We start from the raw sequence: 19,346 nt of genomic DNA, 5'->3' as shown, positions 1-19,346 counted from the left end.
AAATTGAACAGAGCATTACTATGGCCTCACCTTGGTTGGCATTTGCACCCTGAGGCAGAGCATTGGTTAAGTTGGGTAATTCACTCCCATGATTTCCATCCTCCCATGGACAGACATCAACACTGTTCCATTTTTTCAGCTGTTTTAGCCAACTGGCCTTCTGTTCCAACTTGCAATGGGGGTTTAAAACTATACACATCCACAGAGCACCTAATTTAAAGGGGGAGAGAAAAGTAAATTTTAAAAAATTATAACAATGTCCAATTCTATAAGCCATTTCAAAATGAATTCAAGTCTAACATTTTATAATTCAATTCTCCTTAATGTAAGCCACAAATCTCATACAGAGTTTAATGGGAGAAGGACAACAGATCCCAAGTTTAAACAAAAGATCTAAATACTGTTACGCATAAAGATGAAATATTTTCCACAAATGCTAATTATCATCACCTTCCTATTTATATGACATTTTAGACAAAAAATCAATTAACACATACAGTCCTAAGGTCCAATTTACAAACACATCCTATACATGAATGCTGCAACACACCACCTCCAAATGGTTCTGCATAAAAATTAAATTTACTTTCCAAGATTATCTTTTTCTGATAAAATCATAAAGGCATACAATATACACAAATAAATAATATCCTAATCTTATAATTTCAAACTTTATCATGTATATTAATTAGTATGCATATCTATATGTCAATGGATTGAGAATATTTTGAGTAAAAAAGCCAATAAAATAGATCTTTTAAAAATAAAATTAACTTAAATATACTTTCCTAAATGACTTAACCAGGAACCAATCTTTACATAAGTGAAATCACTAAATTTATGTCTTTGTATGAATAAAATCACTAATATTAATCGAAACTTCAAAATTTTCAAAGGAAAAGCAATAATGAATTTAGAAGAAAGGCATAACTCATAATTTGAATAATTAAGACTGATAAATTTATTATTCCTTTCTACATTCTTCAAAGAGGTAGCAAATTCAAGCAAATATTTCACAAATTTTAAAAGCTTAAACTTTAGTTTACTAATTTCAAAACAATACAAAATCCAGTACTCCAAAGCCATTCACAACACTGTCTTTGAAAAGGTATGTGTGCATGTCTATGTGTGTTTTAATTAGTTGTTCTAGCCAAGCAAATAAGAAGGGATCACTGTTTGTTCTATTCATCCAAAAGAGATGTTTACATTCTTCTATATTTAAAATGAACAACCTTCTTCAATTAGAGCATCTGTTATTTTAAATATCAAATAATTTTTACTAACAGAAAATAAAAATGGCCACAACCTATTTAAGCCACAGATCTACAATCTACATTTCTGTATTTTTAAATACTAATTAAAAACAAAATACAGCCAGTCAAGATGGAGTAAGCCTACTACAGCCCATCTCTCCCAATGATTATAACTAAAAATTCTGGACAAAATACAAAAAGCAGTAAACTGATGACTCTGAAAAGTAAACAACAGTAAGCAAATTGGGAAGGGGAAATAAAACTTAAGGAAGCAACCCATAGGGTGTTGATTTTCATTACATTTTTCCTTCTTTTCTTTTTCCTCCTATCTTTGACACAGCCCCATTTNAACTTTAGTTTACTAATTTCAAAACAATACAAAATCCAGTACTCAAAAGCCATTCACAACACTTTCTTTGAAAAGGTATGTGTGCATGTCTATGTGTGTTTTAATTAGTTGTTCTAGCCAAGCAAATAAGAAGGGATCACTGTTTGTTCTATTCATCCAAAAGAGATGTTTACATTCTTCTATATTTAAAATGAACAACCTTCTTCAATTAGAGCATCTGTTATTTTAAATATCAAATAATTTTTACTAACAGAAAATAAAAATGGCCACAACCTATTTAAGCCACAGATCTACAATCTACATTTCTGTATTTTTAAATACTAATTAAAAACAAAATACAGCCAGTCAAGATGGAGTAAGCCTACTACAGCCCAATGATTATAACTAAAAATTCTGGACAAAATACAAAAAGCAGTAAACTGATGACTCTGAAAAGTAAACAACAGTAAGCAAATTGGGGAGGGGAAATAAAACTTAAGGAAGCAACCCATAGGGTGGTGATTTTCATTACATTTTTCCTTCTTTTCTTTTTCCTCCTATCTTTGACACAGCCCCATTTATCTCTCCCAATGATTATAACTAAAAATTCTGGACAAAATACAAAAAGCAGTAAACTGATGACTCTGAAAAGTAAACAACAGTAAGCAAATTGGGAAGGGGAAATAAAACTTAAGGAAGCAACCCATAGGGTGTTGATTTTCATTACATTTTTCCTTCTTTTCTTTTTCCTCCTATCTTTGACACAGCCCCATTTAGGGAACTTTACAGAGGGTGCATGTAGCAAAAGCTTGAGAGAAACTTCATCTAGTTGGTGCAAGGACTGGCAAAAGGGGCCTCAAACCAGAAGCTGGAGAGAGTGAATCTCTGGATTCTTTGTACAATCTGGCACAAGTCCTGGTTACACCTCATGTGCAGGAGAGAGATCAAAGGCAGCACAGCCAAGGCTTTGAAAATTTAACTGATACTGGAACCATCATCCAAAGAAAGTGAGACAATTTGTGATCTGAATCTACCCTGGCTGATTGCAAGCTTTAAGAAATATTTTCCTAATTTAACAGACTCTCCTAAGACAATATTCAAAATATCTAGGATCCAAAATTACTTGCCTACAAAGAAACAGGAAAATGTGATCAATTCTCAGAGAGAAAAAAAAAAAATCAACAAATGCCAAGCATGATGAACCAGATGATGGAATTATTAGTAGGAGACTTTACAGTAACAATTATAACTATGTCCATGAGATGAAGATAAAAAAAAATATTGAAAGAAATAGACAGTTCTCAGAAGTCAAATACAAACTATAAACAAAATAACAAACTAAACAAAAATTTTAGAACTGAAGAAATATCTGAAATAAATTCACTGGATGAGATCAATAGCAGAATGGAAATGACAGAGGGAAAAGTCAGTGAATTTGAAGACAGAAATTATCTCACCTGAAGAAAAACTAGAGCAAAATGAACAAATCCCTTAAAGACAGGTGAGAAAATAACAAAAGGTTTAAACATTTGTGTCACTGAATTACCAGAAGAAGAGAAAGAGTTAGATACAGAAAAATTTGGGAGAAATAGTGACTGGAAGCTTCCTAAATTTGGAGAAAGATATGAATTTACAGATCCAAGAAAAGAAGCTCAGCCAATTTCAGAAGGGGTAAACTCAAAGAAAACCATGCCTAAACATATAATCGAATTGCTGAAAAGCAAAGATGGAAAAAAAAAGAGAGAGAGAGAAAACAGAGAAAAACAATGCCATATAAAGAATGACTCAATTACAGATTTCTCATTGGAAATCACAGAGGACACAATAAAATGGAACGGTGTCTTTAAAGCGTTAATAGAAATTGAAGTGTCAACCCAGAATTCTATATCTAGTGAAAATGCCATTCAGGAATGATAGTGAAATATGGTCATCCTTGGATCAGGGAAAACTTACAGTATTTGTTGCCAAGAGACCCGCTATAGAAGAAATGCTAAAGGGAATTATTCAGGCTGAAGAGAATAAAGAATGACTCAATTACAGATTTCTCATTGGAAATCACAGAGGACACAATAAAATGGAACGGTGTCTTTAAAGTGTTAATAGAAATTAAAGTGTCAACCCAGAATTCTATATCTAGTGAAAATGCCATTCAGGAATGATAGTGAAATATGGTCATCCTTGGATCAGGGAAAACTTACAATATTTGTTGCCAAGAGACCCGCTATAGAAGAAATGCTAAAGGGAATTATTCAGGCTGAAGAGAAATAATACTAGAGGGAAACTTAGAGTTTTAGGAATGAAGGAAGAGCAATAGAGATGATAAAAATCAGAGTAAATAAATTACTTTTGTCCTTTTAAGTTCTTTAAAAATAAGTATGATTGTTGAAAGCAAAAATTAAACACTGTCATGTGGAATTTTAAATACACATGATGACTGTAATACACATGACAATTATAACATAAAAGAGGAAGAGTAAAGGGACCTATAAGGCTGTCAGACTCTACATTCCACTTAATGTGACAAAATATTAACACAAAGTATACTGTTAAAAGCTTAGGTATGTTTACTGTGATACTGATACCATCCAAAAAACCCAAAAACTGAGAGATACAAACAAAAGGACAGCAGAAATTAAAATAAAATACTAAAAGATATTCAAATAATTCAAAAGAAGGCAAGGAGGAAAGAGAGGAATACAAACAGAAGGGACAAACAGAAAATAAATGATTAAATAGTAGACCTAAATTCAACCATATCAATAATTATGTAAAATATAAATGATCTAAACATACCAATTAAAAGAGCTGATCAAATCAAATTAAAAAACAAGACCTAATTAATTCTATGCTGTGTGTAAGAAATCCACTTAAATATAACTAATGTAAACATAATGACATAGATTAAACATAAAGGATGAAAAAAGATACTATGAATACACTACCAAAACAAAGCTAAAGCAGCTATATTAGTATCACATAAAGTAAACTTCAGAACAAGGAGTACTACAACAGGGATAAAGTGGAACATTACATCACGATAAAAGGTTCACTTCTCCAAAAAGATGTAACAGTCCTAATGAGTATGCTACACCTAACAATTTTGCTTCAAAATAAAGGAAGCAAAAACTGACAGAACTGAAATGAGAAACAGACAAATCCACACAATATTTGGAGACTTCAACACTCCTTTCTCAATAACTGATAGAAAAAGAAGACAGAAAATTAGCATATACCTAAACTGCTATGGTTTGAATGTATCCTCCAGAGTTCATGTGTTACATGAACTTAATTTCCAATGTAACAATGTTGAGAAGTGAGACCTTTAAGAGTTGCTAGGTCATGAGGGCTCTGCCCTCATTAACCAATTAATGCCATTACTGCAGGAGTGGATATTGTGGGAATAGGTTTCTGCTAAAAACATGATTTCACAGTCCCCTTCTGGTCTCTCACTCTTGCCCATGCTCTTCTTGCCTTTCTGCCTTTTGCAATGGAAAGACACAGCAAGAACACCCTCACCAGATACAGGCGCCTCAACCTGGGACTTCCCAGCCTCCACCAGAACTATAAGAAATAAACATCTCTTCCTTATAAATCACCCAGTCTCAGGTACTCTATTATAGTAGCAGAAAATAAACCAAGGCAAACACTATCAATCAACTAAACCTAACTGACATTTACAGAACACTCCACCTAACAATAGCAGAGAAAAACAAAAAACATACTCTTTTAAAATGCACAAAGAACATTCACCAAGTATGAAGGTTAATTCTAGGTGTCAATTTGATTAGCTTAAGCAATACCTAGAAACATGGTAAAGCTATCATGTTTCTATGATACATGGTATCATACATAGAAATCTACATACATAGAAATCCCAGTACAATGGACTGGGTGGGAAAGATCCACTCTCAATATAGGCGGGAACCATCCAATCCACTGGGGGCCCAGAGAGAACCAAAAAACAGAATCTCTCTTTCTATCTGCTGGAGCTGGGATATATGCTTCTCTCCTGTCTGTGGACATCAGAGCTCAAGACTCTTCAGCTTTGGGTTCCTGAAATGACACCAACAGCATCATTAGCTTCCCTGGTTTTGAGGCCTTCAGACTTGGACTGAGCAATGCTATCGGCATCAGTTTGCAGACAGCCTATCGTGGGCCTTCTCTTCACACTTGCATGAGCTAATTCCTCTAATAAACCCCCTCTTATACCCTATTGATTCTGTCTCTCTGGAGAACCCTGACTAATATACCAAGATAGTCCATAGTCTGGGCCATAAAACAAACTTTGACAAATTTAAAAGAATTGAAATCACACAAAGTACATTCTCTGACCTTAGAGAATTATCCTAGAAATCAATAACAGGAAGATATTTAGAAAATTTCCAAATATCTGGAAATTAAACAATGTATACTTCTAAATAACTGCCAAGTCAAAGAGGAAGTTAGTCACTAGTGAAGTCAGAAAGCAGAAAATATTTTGTACTGAGTAAAAATGAAAATAAAATATGTCAAAATTTGTGATATACAACTAAAAAAGTGTTTAGAGGGAAATTTATAGCATTAAGGAAGGATTCATATCGATAATCTAAATATCCACCTTAAGAAAATAGAAAAAGAATTGAGAAACCAAAGGCAAAGAAGCCAAAAGGAAGGAAATAACAGATCAGAAATCAATAAACTAGTAAGACTGAAAACAGACATTAAAAAAAAAATCAATGAAATCAAAAGCTGTTTCTTTAAACAGTTCAATAAAATTAATAAAGCTATAGTGAGGCTGATTGAAAAAAGAGAGAAGATACAAACTACCAGTGTCAGGAATAAAAAGAGGGCACATCATTACAGATCCTAGAGGTATGAAAAAGCTCATAAGGGAATGTTATAAGGTAATGCTATAAAGTCACAACTTTATGGCCATAAATTCTACAACTTAGATGAAATGGAAAAATTGCTTAGAAGTCACAAACTACCAAAGCTTACTCAAGAAGAAATTAATAACCTGAATAGTCATAAATTTATAAAGAAATTAAATTTGCAGTTCAAAATCTCTAATAACACAGGTCCAGATGTTTCCCTGGAAAAATCTACCAAACATTTAAGAAAGAATACCGATTCTACACAGCATCTTCCAGAAAACAGAACAGGAGGGAATGGTTCCCACCTTACTTTATGAGGCCAGCATTACCCCGATACAAAAACATTACAAGTAAATACAACTGCAGATCCCTCATGGACACAGAAGTAAAATGCCATACATTAGCAAATCCAATTAAGCAATATCAAAAAAGGAAAATACACCACAATCAGACAGGGTTTATCTGAGGAATGCAAGGCTGGTTCAACATTAAAAAAAAAATTCAATCAGTGTAATTCACCATATTAACAGACTAAAGAAGAAGAACCATATAATCATCTCAACAATGCAGAAAAAGCATTTGAGAAAATTCAATATTCCTTCATGATAAATAAAACTGTCAGCAAATTAGGAATAGAAGAGGACAGACTTATTAACCTGATAAGGGCATTGCAAAGAACCCTACAGTTAACATCATAATGGCGAAAGACTGAATGCTTTTTCCCCTGAGATCAAAACAAGGCAAAAATGTCTGTTCTTACCACTTCTATTCAGCATCACAATGGAAGTTCTAGCCAGACAAATAAAAGGAAGTTAAAGGCATAGACGGGAAAGGATACAATAAAAAAGCCTCTAATCTCAGACAATTAACCTACAAAAAAGCTCCTAGAACTAATAAGTTTAGCAAGGTCATATGATACAAGTTCAAAGCAAAACACCAAAAACAAAAGAAACCTTGTAGATCTATATGCTAAATATGAACAAACGGAAATCAAAACTTACCTCCCAAAAGTACCATTTATATCAGTGCCAAAAAAATAAAAGAAAAAGAAAAGAATACTTACATTATAATTCTAACATAACATGTGAAGGGTCTCTACATTAAAAAATGCAAAAAAATTGAGGAAAGAAATCAAGGACAACTAAAAAGTGGAAAGTTACTATGTTCATGAATTGGAAAACTATATTTAGATGGCTATTCAACAAACCTCACTCAAAATGCTAGCTGGCATTTGTGTACATATTGATCAGAATAGAAATAGAATAGCCAAAACAATTTTAAAGGACAACACTGAAAGAATGACAAAGTTGGACTCAAAGTACCTGGATTCAAGAGCTCAGAAATAGATCTATACAAATATGGTCAATTCAAGGTTCAAAGTCAATGCAATGAAGAAAAGACAAGTGATTTTCAAAAACTGGTGCTGAAACAATTAGACATTCATGTGGGGGGGGGGAACCCCACCTAAATCCATACCATATGCCTTATTAAAAAACTAACTCAAGGGCCGGCCCCGTGGCGCACTCAGGAGAGTGCAGCACTTGGGTGCACAGCGGCGCCCCTGCCGTGGGTTCGGATCCTATATAGGGGTGGCCGGTGCGCTCGCTGGCTGAGCGCGGTGCGGACGACACGAAGCCAAGGGTTGCGATCCCCTTACCGGTCACAAAAAAAAAAAAAACTAACTCAAAATGGATCACAGACCTAAATATAAAACTTAAAACCATAAAACTGCTGCAAAAAATATACAGGAGAAAATCTTTGTGACTTCGGGTTAAGCAAAGATAACGTTAAGTACAATACCAAAAGCATAATGCATAAAAGATGAAATTGATGAAGTGAACTTCATCAAAATTGAAAACTTTTGTTCTAGAAGACATTGTTAAGAGAATAAAAATGCAAGTTATGGGGCCGGCCCGGTGGCGCACTTGGTACAGTGTGGCGCTTGGGAGTGCGGCGGCGCTCCCGCCGAGGGTTCGGATCCCATATAGAGACCAGTCCGCTCACTGGTTGAGCGCAGTGCGGGTGCGACACCGAGGGTTGTGATCCTGTTGCCGGTCGCGGTATGGGCATGACACTGTGGGTTGCAATCCCGTTACCGGTCACGAAAAAAGACAAAAAAAGGAAAGAAAAAAAAATGCAAGTTACTGACTGGGAGAAAACATCTGTAAATCATACATGTGACCAAGAACAAAAGTCCTCTCAAAACTCACTAAGGGGCCGGCCCAGTGGCGCGCTGCTACAGTGTGCCGCTTGGGAGCATGGCGGCGCTCCCGCCGAGGGTTCGGATCCCACATACAGTCCGGCCGCTCGCTGGCTGAGCGGGGTGCGGGCGCAACGCCGAGGGTTGCGATCCCGTTGCCGGTCCCGGTCTGGTACGGGCGCGACGCTGAGGGTTGCGATCCGTTGACAGTCACGAAAAAAGACAAAAAGGAAAAAAAAAAAAAACTCACTAAGAAGTGTACGACCCAATAAAAATGAGCAAAAATAAAAAGCTATCAATCCATGAAAAGGCATGGAATTAAGTAAATTTAAATGCATATTAGTAAGTGACAGAATCCAATCTGAAAAAGCTAAAACTATATGACTCCAGCTATATGACATTCTGTAAAAGGCAAAATTATGGAGGCAGTAATCGGATCAGTGGTTGCTAGAGGTTAGGGGCCAGAAAGGAATGAATAGGCAGGGCGCAGAGGATTTTTAGGACAGTGAAACTGTTCTGTATGATACCATAATGGTGGATACAGTCATTATACATTTCTCCAAACCCGTCAAATGTACAAAACCAAGAGCAAACCCCTAATGTATACTATGGACTTTGGGTGTTAATGATGTGTCAATGTAGGTTCACCAATTGTAATAAATGTACCACTCTGCTGGGGGATGTTGATAATGGGGGAGTCTATGCATGAGTTGGGGCAAGGAGTATATGGGAAATATCTGCTAATTTTTCTGTGAACCTCAAATTGCTTGAAAAAAGAATGTCTACTTTTTTAGAAGACGGCTAAAAATTTTAAAAGACACATCACCAAAGAAGATATAAAGATGACAAATTGCAGACAAAAACATGATCAATATCATTAATCATTTGGAAAATGCAAATTAAAACCACAACAAGATATCACTACATACATATTTTAATGGCTACAATTAGGAAAAAAAATGTTTTGACTTGATAACAGCTGCTGTTGGTGAGGATGTGCAGCAACTGGAATGCTCATAAATTGCTGCTGGGATTGTAAAATGGTATAGCCACTCTGGAAAATAGTTTGGCAGTTTCTCATGAAGTTAAATATAAGTTTACCATATGCACAGCAATCCCACTCTTAAGGATTTGCACAAGAGAAATAAAAACTTATATTCACACAAAAACTCGCACAAGAATGTTCATAGCATCTTTATTTGTAAATAAGAAAGACTGGAAAAAATCTGAATGTCCCTCAACTGGTGAATGGATAAATTGTGGTACATTCACACAAGAGAATATCACTCAGCAATAACAAAAAAAACCTAAACCATTGATACACACATGACACCTCAAGTGTATTATGCTTAATGAAGGAAGCCAGACTCAAAAGGGTATGTATGTATACACTCACTTTATTATTCAATTTATATGATATTTTGGAAAAGGCAAAACTAAAGAGACTGAGAATAGATCAGGATTGTTAGAGATTGGGAGCAAGTGAAGGAGTTGACTACAAAGGGACAGCATAAGGGAATTCTGGGGGGGCTGATAAACCTTCTGTATCTTAATTGCAGTGGTGATTATACTATACGCATTTGTCCAAACTCAACACTGCACACTAAAAAAAATACATAAGTATGTAATTTTATTGTACAGTAAGAACTGTACAACCTTAAAAATTAAATAATAATTATTACCATTAATAGTCACCATTTACTGGGTGTCCACTATACGCTTCAAGCACTGTTTTTAGGGCTTTGGAATAATTTCTTATTAACTTGTTACAATAATTCTATGTAGTCAGAATTATTATTTCCATTTTAAGATGAGTGTCTTAGTCCATTTGGGCTGCTATAACAAAAATACCATAAACTGGGTGTCTATAAACAACAAACATCTATTCTTCACAGTTCTGGAGATTGGGAAGTCTAAGATCAAGGCACCAGCAGATTTAACGCCTGGTGAGGGCTTATTCCTCATAGAAGGTTTCTTCTTGCTAGGTCCTCATGTGGTGGAAGAGGCAAACAAGCTCCCTAGAGCCTCTTTATTAAGGATTCTAATCATCTCCCCAAAGGACACACCTCTTAATACTACCGAGGTTAGGATTTCATCACACGAATTTTGGGGTGACACAAATATTCAGAACACTACAATGAGAAAACTAAACCTCAGAAAGATTGAGGTCCTTAAAAGCAAGATCCTAAATATTCCTGGCAACTTTAAACAATGAATTCCATGACTTCGAACAAAAAATAAATTCTTAAAACTCATCTTAGATTCTCATGCTTACATTTCTCTAATTAGAAAATTTCCACTGTACAGAATGAGAAAAATTTTTTAAAGCCACGCCTTTATTAATTTGCCTATAATGTTCTTTTATTGCTCACCTCTCTAAAGAGAGGTTTTTTTCCTAAAGGGATATTCTTAATGTTAGATTCAAGTTCAGAGCTATAATAGATATGGTCTTTTATCTTAACAGTCATCACTACAAAAGCTGTAATTAGGCATAATAACCAAGTTAAACAAATTGAGTAAGTCATTCCCCAAATTTTATTAATTCAGGTTCTCACTTTGGGCATTTCTCTTCCTCCTCTCCAACAGCCTGAAACATTTGTAGCTTTAAAAATAAAGCTCTTTGATGATTAAGTACTTCATTCTGCTGACCCTCTGAAATATTAACCCTTTTAAGGACTCAGTCCAAAACAGGACAGAAGTCAGCATTTTCGGCAGCTAGCATAGGACCTGGCACCTAGTAAGGTACAACTGGTTCTTTCACAAAGAACATTTAACAATTTGCTATGAATTACAATGAAAACAAATTTAATACTTTTAAATTGCTTTCCTAGCTTCGATGCCTCAAAGTATATAAAGGCAATTATCAAATCACTGGTGCATGCATCACCCAGCTTCTGAATTATCCATGGCACACTTCAGCTCTAGTTTTTCTCTACCACCCAGCATGCTTTTACTCTACTTTCCACTTCTCGACTTAATCTGCACTCAGTGATTTTTAGCAAAAAGATGCACTGTTAACATATGTGGCAAAGTAAACCAAAACTAGAAAGGCAACCTCCCCATAGCAGGAAAAAAAAAAAGCATTCTTCTGGGCCGAGCCTGCGGCGCACTCGGGAGAGTGCGGGGGCAGCAGCGCTCCCGCCACGGGTTCAGATCCTATATAGGGATGACCGGTGCGCTCACTGGCTGAGTGCAGTGCGGCCGGTCTCAAAAAGGACGGAAAAAAAAAAAAAAAAAAAGCATTCTTCTGGGCCGAGCCTGCGGCGCACTCGGGAGAGGGCGGGGGCAGCAGCGCTCCCGCCACGGGTTCAGATCCTATATGGGGATGACCGGTGCGCTCACTGGCTGAGTGCAGTGCGGCCGGTCTCAAAAAGGACGGAAAAAAAAAAAAAAAAAAAAAAAAAAAGCATTCTTCACACAAAGTAAGTGGTTCCAGTCCACTTAGTGGTCTTAAACATGTTCACATTGTATACCAGACCAGTCAGGGAATGGAGGCAGACTCTTGTTGAGGCAGAACACAAATCACCACGAAAGCCTTTTGGATACTTGAGCATTCCACCAATAGCAGAGTGCCAGTGCATAAGAACCTACACTCTCAGCAAATGTGGGTTATAAGAATTAACTCTACACTCCCTGGAGGCAGTCTTTCCCATCGAATATTTAGAGATGTACAAATTATTATCACATTTTGCCCCACCTTATATACGCATTATTTTAAATTTCCAACCGCAAGAAATTTTTGATCAACAACTCTGATCTTGAAAGGGCAAGATACGGATTAACAGCCTTAAGACCTTGGGCATGCACACTCAGACACTCTGTGGTGACAGTTCCCTCATTTAAACAATAGGGACAATAATTTCTACCTACCTCATGGGACTATTTAGACTTGACCCATCTTTGCTAACTGTTGAGTTCACTCAGCTCCTGCAAACTACTGTGATAGAAGACTTTAATGTTGAGGAAAAATTGGAGGGCTCAGAATGCAAGTGATTCTCTGAACACTCTCATAAATATTTTTACATTTAATAAAATAAAACAATTAAGGCAGCATATTAAAGAAAAATCAGTGACATTAAATACTTCTTAAACTAATAATAATGGGTTCTTAGACAATTAATTTCTACCTGCCATCCACGAACATTTCAGTCTCTCCTTCTCCCCTGGGTTTCAGTGAGAGGCTTTTAAATGTTTCTTTTTCCTGTGTACGTTATTCTCTCTAGCCTCCCAGGTCCCCCACCTGGGCCCACAGGCATTGTCACTTAGAGGTCTGCGATGCTTTGGGTAATTTTACCCTTACCTATTCCCACCAAGGAGGCATTTCTCAAACTCATCCCCAGCACGACAGGGTTATATAATATTTTCACGGCCCATGGTAACTTCATGCCTTAGGATACAGTGCTTAAAGCTTGTGCTGACTCCTTCAGCCTCCCCCTCCCTGGGCTGTGCACCTCCCAACTGTGATATCTTTGCAAAACACTTCTAACATTTTAAACCATTCACTCTGCCTGCCTATTTAGTTTCATTGCCCAGGTTTCACAGCCTTCTATAGGCATTCAAAATTAAAATTTATTATTGGGGGGAAAAAAAACCAGAAGTTAAACCAGGTGAAATCTGGCATAAAGAGAATTTGAAGATGAGGGAAAATTACTATAAAAAAAATTACCATAGGTCCATGTAGTATAACGTAAAGTAGATTCAATTTTGACATCCAACTTAGTCCAATTTAAGGGATAAGATCAACTGAAATAATAGAACTTCAGTTTTACATATCATTATATTTTACATTTCTGGGGATATTTGGCATTAGGAGAAAAATCGTTAAGAAGAAGTATGAAGTACTGTCAATCTCATAACCACTGTTCTGGTTGTCTATTAAAAACAACCTTAAAACTTAGTGGCTTGTCATTATATCTCATGATTCTGTAGGTCAGAAATCTCTCTCCTCCCCTTTCACCCTGCCCCAACACGCCTCTCTATGTGTACAGCATTGGCTTTCTCATAGCATGACAGCCTCAGAATAGCCAGACTTCCTGTATAGTGAACTCCCGGCTTCAAGACCAATCATTTCAAGAGACGGGAAGTAGATGCCACCAGTTACTTAAGGCTTGGGCCCAGAAACTGGTCCAACATTCCTCTGCCATATTCTGGTGGTCAAACATTTATAAAAATCACCCATATTCAAGAGGAGGGAACAGACCTCACATCTCCAATGAGAGAGTAGCAAAGAATCCGTGGCTATCTTTAATCTATCACAATTACCAGGAGAGATTACAATTTTCTAGATTATGAATAGGAAACTAAATTAATTGCCAACAAGTATAAGAATCTTGTTAGTTACAATAATTAAATTCAAATAAACCGCTCAACATATGAAAAGAGCTGTAAGTCAAGCAAAAAGAAAAAAAGTCATAAAAACTTAAAAGTATAAAAGGTATCCCAATACACAGTGCAATATTAAGTGCTGGTTTGTATGCTAATTTTATCCCTTCAAGGAAAATCCTAACAATATCAGGTAACACATGTTGGGTTTCTAATTAGATTCTACATTTAAAGTTTTTAAATGTATATCTATAGGGTACAAAGATTTCTCCATCTAATTCAGCTAGCATATTTCTAAAAGTGAATGTCATGTAAACTTATCCACAATAATTGCTTCCATTTATTGAATATTTACCTCACACTAACCCTGTGCTAAATATTTTAGATACATTAACACATTTCACCCTCACAAAAAAATAAGCCACTTTATAGATAAGGAAACCGAAGTTCAGAGAGAAGTAGGAAGGTTGTGTTGCTTTTAAGGGAGCCAGGATCTGTTCCAAGGCCTATGTTCCTCAGAACCAACATTCTTAAACACAATGGTGTCAGGCATCTATCGAACTATGTGGTCAGAAAGTTCTCCCATAAATTAGGATTTGTATGTGCAGCTATGCATATATGAATTCCAAGATTAATGATTTTAGTTTTCTGACAGAATCATCGTTCCATTCCTATTTCAACAGTATAATATAAATAGTATATTACCTAAAATTATGACATATTCTTAATTGTATGGCTAAGAAAACCTGTACTTTATTTAACCATGTGTTTTTATGTACTTTGAACGTGTCTTTCCCATCTGTAAGAAAGCATATTCAACAAGAACTTACACAGGTCCATCTAAGAAGAACCTAATTAAACAAAAGAAAACTGCATTTTTCAGGACTGACAAGCATGGCAAATAAGTAATTTCACTGTAGATTAAAACAGCAGATAAACAATCAAAAACTCGACTTAAGATTCAAGATTGATTATCCAAGCCAGAAGAAACCTGTTTTCTCTGAAAACATTCTGATCAGGTCTGTTAGAATGAAGTTTGTGTCAGCATTTCTGGGATAAGCATTCTGAGTATGCTCTCCACCTGCTGGCTAGAGCATTATGATTGTGACTGAATAAGCCAGCAGGCCATTCTCTATCAATTGCTACCCCCACAGTCAATAAAACTTGTTTTTCAAGTTCCTGCTTCACGGATTTTGTTTGTTAACATAAAACTAACTCAGTAACTAAAATAAAAGCTTCATACTTTTGTTTTCTGAAAAATTAATTAACTAATTAAGTAATTAAAATAAAAGCTACACATTTTCTCTAAAAGACACCCTGGAGTTTTTGACAAATGCTGCTCTTCTCCCTATTTTCCAGGAAGATAACTATGTGTATAATGCTATGAGAGAGCACTAGGGAGCAGACAGAGGAAGATAAGCAACACCACCTTCTCTAAAGATGAGAGTAAGAAAGATCAGTGGTTCCTTTTCTTCTGTCTCAAATGTAGAAAAATGAAGTTTGTTATATGAAAAGTTTAATTTCTACTTTTTAATGTCATGCTTATTCTTGTGAGGTAGCAGTAGGCAAAGTAAATCACTTTTGGTATTTCCCAGGCTTCCACAGTTATAAAACAATTCATAATATTTATATTTATTTTTGTTCCCAGAAGCTATTATAAGAATCTAGAATTTCACGGATGATCCAGTTAACTAATTATACTTATTTAGAGGCCATGAAATTCCTAATTGCAGTCACAAATAGGAGATCACTGGCATAATTAGTTGTGCTAGCAAAACTACAGTCACAAAATTTCTCAGGTCAGACCACACTAAAACTGTGACCCTAATTATAGTACTGTTCTCAGTACAATGCAATCTTAATATGTCCGTCTCCCCATGTTTGAAAAATAAGTTTAAGTGGTAAAAACATTCTCCTTTAAATTTTATATGCTAGTTTCTAATTCACTAGAACATTTCTGGGAATGTTACAAAGTAAAATCTCAGGGATACTATAAAAAGAGTTTTTGAGATTGCTCAGGTCAAGCAAAGGAAAATCCTTGGCTAAATGGCACACAATCAGTTATCATTTAGCCCGGCTCTAAAGTAAAATAGCCATCTATTTATAGTCAAGAAAGAAAACAAACCAAAACAATTAACTGGTATCCTGGATAATGTTCCTTTTGGTAAACCCTTGGCCTTTATCTGATATGCAGTCTTCCCATCCCATTCAATTTGTCGGATCAAAATGCAAGATTCATCAAAAACAGTCCGACCTCAGTAACAACCTGGTTCTATAGCAGATCACCAGAGCCAGATCCTCCACCCCTCAAGACCCTTCTCTTCAAGGGAGGAAGGGAGGAAAGAAAAGACAGAGAAAATCAGAAAAAAGAAGAGAAAAAGGCACAATGGCAGATAATTTCTTATTCTGAGATATAAAAAGGGCAGTCAATAAGTGGTGAGGTAAAGGAATGTGAATTGTGGTAACCTGCAAGAACATTTTCCATGTGTTCTGCAATGGCTGCTTAACTAAGCCATTTGCACAAACAGTTCTATGGTCTGTCCAAGTGTCCTGGCCCCAGGTCTATATAAATCTATTTTTGAAAAGACTCAATTGACACATATAAGTGACGTATTTCATTCTAATACATAAAATGTATTAAATCTATTGAAATATTCTGAAACATGTCCTACATTATATAACCTTATTTTACAGTTGTCTTAAGCTTTCTTGGGCTGCTTTTTATTTTTCATTTATTTATTCTGTTTCCTGACTAGACTGTAAGCTCCCCAATGGCAGTGCCTACTATAGGGCACTATAAACTGTAGGTTCTTGTTATTTATCTGCTGTTCTGGTAAAACACTCAAACTGTCCACCATCCATATCTACCCATAAGTGCTTCCCTGAGTCACTGGTACAATGATCTTCCTTTCATTTGCCATAGGGAACCAATTTAGGATAAAAGACAATCAAGAGCCCTACTAAAAAATAATCAGATTTACCAATGGTTATTATTATACAGTAGTGGTGGTCAGGTAAACACTTTAAGTACTATCCTTGTGTAAAAATCCCAAGAAAAAGGGCTTGCAATATTTTGTCAGAACGGAACTAGAATTTTATCCACAAAAACAATTTCTTAATGTACTGACTTTTCTATGGAGTTCAGAAAGAACCTATGATGGGTGATGGGTTTCTTGGAGAACAGAATGTTTCATTTTGCTCTAATTCATTCTATTACTGAATTAAACTTTGATGTATTGGTCTTGACAAGTGCTTCATGCTGATTGTATTGTGTATGATAGTATAATCACTCCCCATGCATTTCCCACTGGCTGGCTGATTAATGCAATAGATTACCTGCAGCACTGATGGCGAGCAGGAATCATTGCCCTTCTGTACTCTAAACTGTTTACATTTCAGCATGCGTGTGTGTGTTTTCATGCACACACAGGCACTCATGAATATTGTGCACATGGGCAGAGAAGGCTGGATAAAGCAGAAGGGTAGGAAAAGAGACACAGTGAGGACCACAGTGAAGATTAATGCTTTTCTATCATTGTTTTCAGTATACCAAAAATACTTGCTTCTTAATGCTTCCAACAGTTGTCTAGAATTACACTTCAATTATTCGTTCACTTTTTTATTCACAAATATTTACCGAGCACCAACTACATGCCAGGCAAATTTGTTCACCTTTACAGGAAAAATAACTTTTCAAAAAATGTGTTATTTTCAGTGTTCTAATTAGTGGGCAAGAAGGGAAAATGAAGGTGATATTATCAAATGAACACAGATTATCAAATACAGGAATTAAAAAAAAAGAATGGCTACAAAATTAGTTTAAATGTCCCAGTAAAGACAGCAACTGACAAGACTATTAAATACAGTGAGTGATAAACCAGGAGTACTGATAGTCATCGTCCAAGAAGTGGCTCACTCACTCAGCTCTCTGTGCTTTCTGCTGCAAAGATAACCTTTGAAATAGAAAGCCAGATCTCTACGATATTGAGCCATAAACCAGCTGGACTTTGCTGGACTCCAAGTTTTGCTTCCCGGCCCCTTACATTAGGACGTTTCAAAATTCGCTTCAGCAAACCTGGAGAAAAGAGTGAGAAATGTCTATAAAGTAGGAATCAGAGACCAAAAGGTTTCAAAATAAACAAATCTCTCAGATTACTTGGCCTACATAAGGACTGTAACGTTTAGCAAGGAACTTCTTCTATGTATAACCAATCTGTTCTAGTGAACAGGTTGCTGGATATATTGGTATCATCTTTAATGTGTGTGTGGCGGTGGGGGGGAGCACTTGTGATCTTGGCAGCGTTTTGATTGAAAGCATTCTTCCTAACAGGATTTTCTCTCAGTTCCAAGCTTATAAAGCTTATATTTGACCCAAGCACACTGTTTGGGGTCCTCCCACACAACCTCTCAGGCCTTGCTCATCCGTAAAAGAAGACTGTGGCTTCTAATGCAAGCCATCTCAAGGTGTCTGATTCCTACTTTATAAACACTTCTCATTCTTCTCCAGGTTTACTAAAACAAATTCTGAAACGTGCAAATATTCTCAAAATGAAGGGGCTGAGAAGTGCAACCTGGAGTCAACAAGGTCCAGCTAGTCATGGCTCAAAACCAGAGATTTGGCTTTCTGTCTCAAAGGTTATCATTGCAACAGAAAGCACAGAGTTGAGTTAGCCACATTTAGGTCAAATACTATCATTACTCCTGGCTATTCTGTCACTAGATCAAAGCCTGAGAGTATAGCCCTAAGACCAGTTATTAACTCACTCAAGCAAGTTCATATCAGAAGGCACCGGTATTTTACTCCTGGCTATTCTGTCACTAGATCAAAGCCTGAGAATATAGCCCTAAGACCAGTTATTAACTCACTCAAGCAAGTTCATATCAGAAGGCACCGGTATTTTACTATAGAGTCCTATTCCTTTTTCAATTTTGGAACTTTTAAACAAAACACTAAAACAATGTTATGTTATGCAAGTAACAGACAAGCTTACAAATTCACTTGCTTGAAACTCTGCCATTTGCAGCAACATGGACTAACTTAGAGAAAATTGCGTTAAGTGAAATGAGCCACGTACAGAAAGAGAAATACCATGTGTCCTCACTCATAAGTGGGAGCCGGAGGAAAAAAAGAAAAGAAAGACACAAAAATCACAACAATACCTTTACTTTCCAAGGGGGACAACAGAACTGAGACCACCACAGGTAGGAAAGGGGGAGGGGGAGAGGAGTTAGGGAGAAATTGGTAAAGAGCTACAAAAATGTTTACGTTATGTAATGATAAAAAAAAATTCCGGGGCCGGCCCGGTGGCGCACTGGATAAGTGCGCCGCTTGGGAAGCGTGGTGGCGCTCCCGCCCGAGGGTTTGGATCCCACATGCAGACCGGTTCCCG

General features: G+C 36.4%; 1 protein-coding gene across 1 annotated transcript in view; it reads right to left on the bottom strand.

Moving 5' to 3' along the window:
* Window positions 1-19,346, bottom strand: part of ZSWIM6 (zinc finger, SWIM-type containing 6) — a 192,881-nt gene that overhangs the window by 26,071 nt on the left and 147,464 nt on the right. The window contains exon 6 of the mRNA XM_008576126.1: window positions 31-210. Coding sequence (XP_008574348.1) covers window positions 31-210 — 180 coding nt within the window. The remainder of the gene's footprint in view (window positions 1-30; window positions 211-19,346) is intronic.

The sequence above is a fragment of the Galeopterus variegatus genome, unplaced genomic scaffold, assembly GCF_000696425.1.
Source record: "Galeopterus variegatus unplaced genomic scaffold, G_variegatus-3.0.2 Scaffold1296, whole genome shotgun sequence".
Taxonomy (NCBI): domain Eukaryota; kingdom Metazoa; phylum Chordata; class Mammalia; order Dermoptera; family Cynocephalidae; genus Galeopterus; species Galeopterus variegatus.
The sequence above is the reverse complement of the archived record's forward strand: the minus strand, read 5'-3'. Positions and strand labels throughout refer to the sequence as shown.